Source organism: Papaver somniferum, unplaced genomic scaffold (assembly GCF_003573695.1).
Source record: "Papaver somniferum cultivar HN1 unplaced genomic scaffold, ASM357369v1 unplaced-scaffold_23449, whole genome shotgun sequence".
Classification (NCBI taxonomy): Eukaryota; Viridiplantae; Streptophyta; class Magnoliopsida; order Ranunculales; family Papaveraceae; genus Papaver; species Papaver somniferum.
The window spans coordinates 451-1000 of NW_020633763.1; the positions used below are offsets into that span (position 1 = coordinate 451).

Consider the following 550-nt stretch of genomic DNA (forward strand, 5'->3'; position numbering starts at 1 on the left):
GAAGAGCATTTTTGTCATATTTATCATCCGCATGAGACCCATAATTCCCTGTCATCCAAAATGCCCACTTCATAGTTTTCATAGTCATTCTTCTAACAAATATGTCCTTAACAAACCCACCACGACCAACCGCAGTTTTAATACGAATTCCTGATTCAGAATTGATAGCTAGGATGTCTTCAGCCCTAACGTCTTGAATTCCTCCAGACATTTCACTTCCTAATGCAATTACAGCACTATCAGGAGAAATACAAGTCAGTCTTCTTATTATTAAATGTTGAGTTGGCATTCCAAATGCAATGCCATATTCGTCCCAACCGCTTTTTACCGCGATGCAATCGTCTCCAGAGACAATGTAACAGTCCTCGATACGTACATTTGTACAAGAATCTTCAAGGAAAATTACAAGTTAGAAAATTATGAGCTAATCACGTTACATATATATCACATGGCCTTAAAACTTTTACAGATTCATGGCTTTTTTTTTTCTTCTGCACAAACTATTGCAAGGTAAGAAATTAACCTGGATTTATCCCATCGGTATTTGGAG

The 550-nt window shown here is 37.1% G+C and overlaps 1 protein-coding gene across 1 annotated transcript in view; it reads right to left on the reverse strand.

Moving 5' to 3' along the window:
• LOC113340791 (probable polygalacturonase) overlaps positions 1–544 on the reverse strand; it is a 991-nt gene extending 447 nt beyond the window's left edge. Inside the window, exons 1-2 of the mRNA XM_026585867.1 lie at positions 524–544; positions 21–390 (exon numbers count right to left, since the gene is read on the reverse strand). Of these exons, the coding sequence (XP_026441652.1) occupies positions 21–289 (269 nt within the window). The 5' untranslated portion in view covers positions 290–390; positions 524–544. The remainder of the gene's footprint in view (positions 1–20; positions 391–523) is intronic.
• Positions 545–550: the final 6 nt, after the last annotated feature.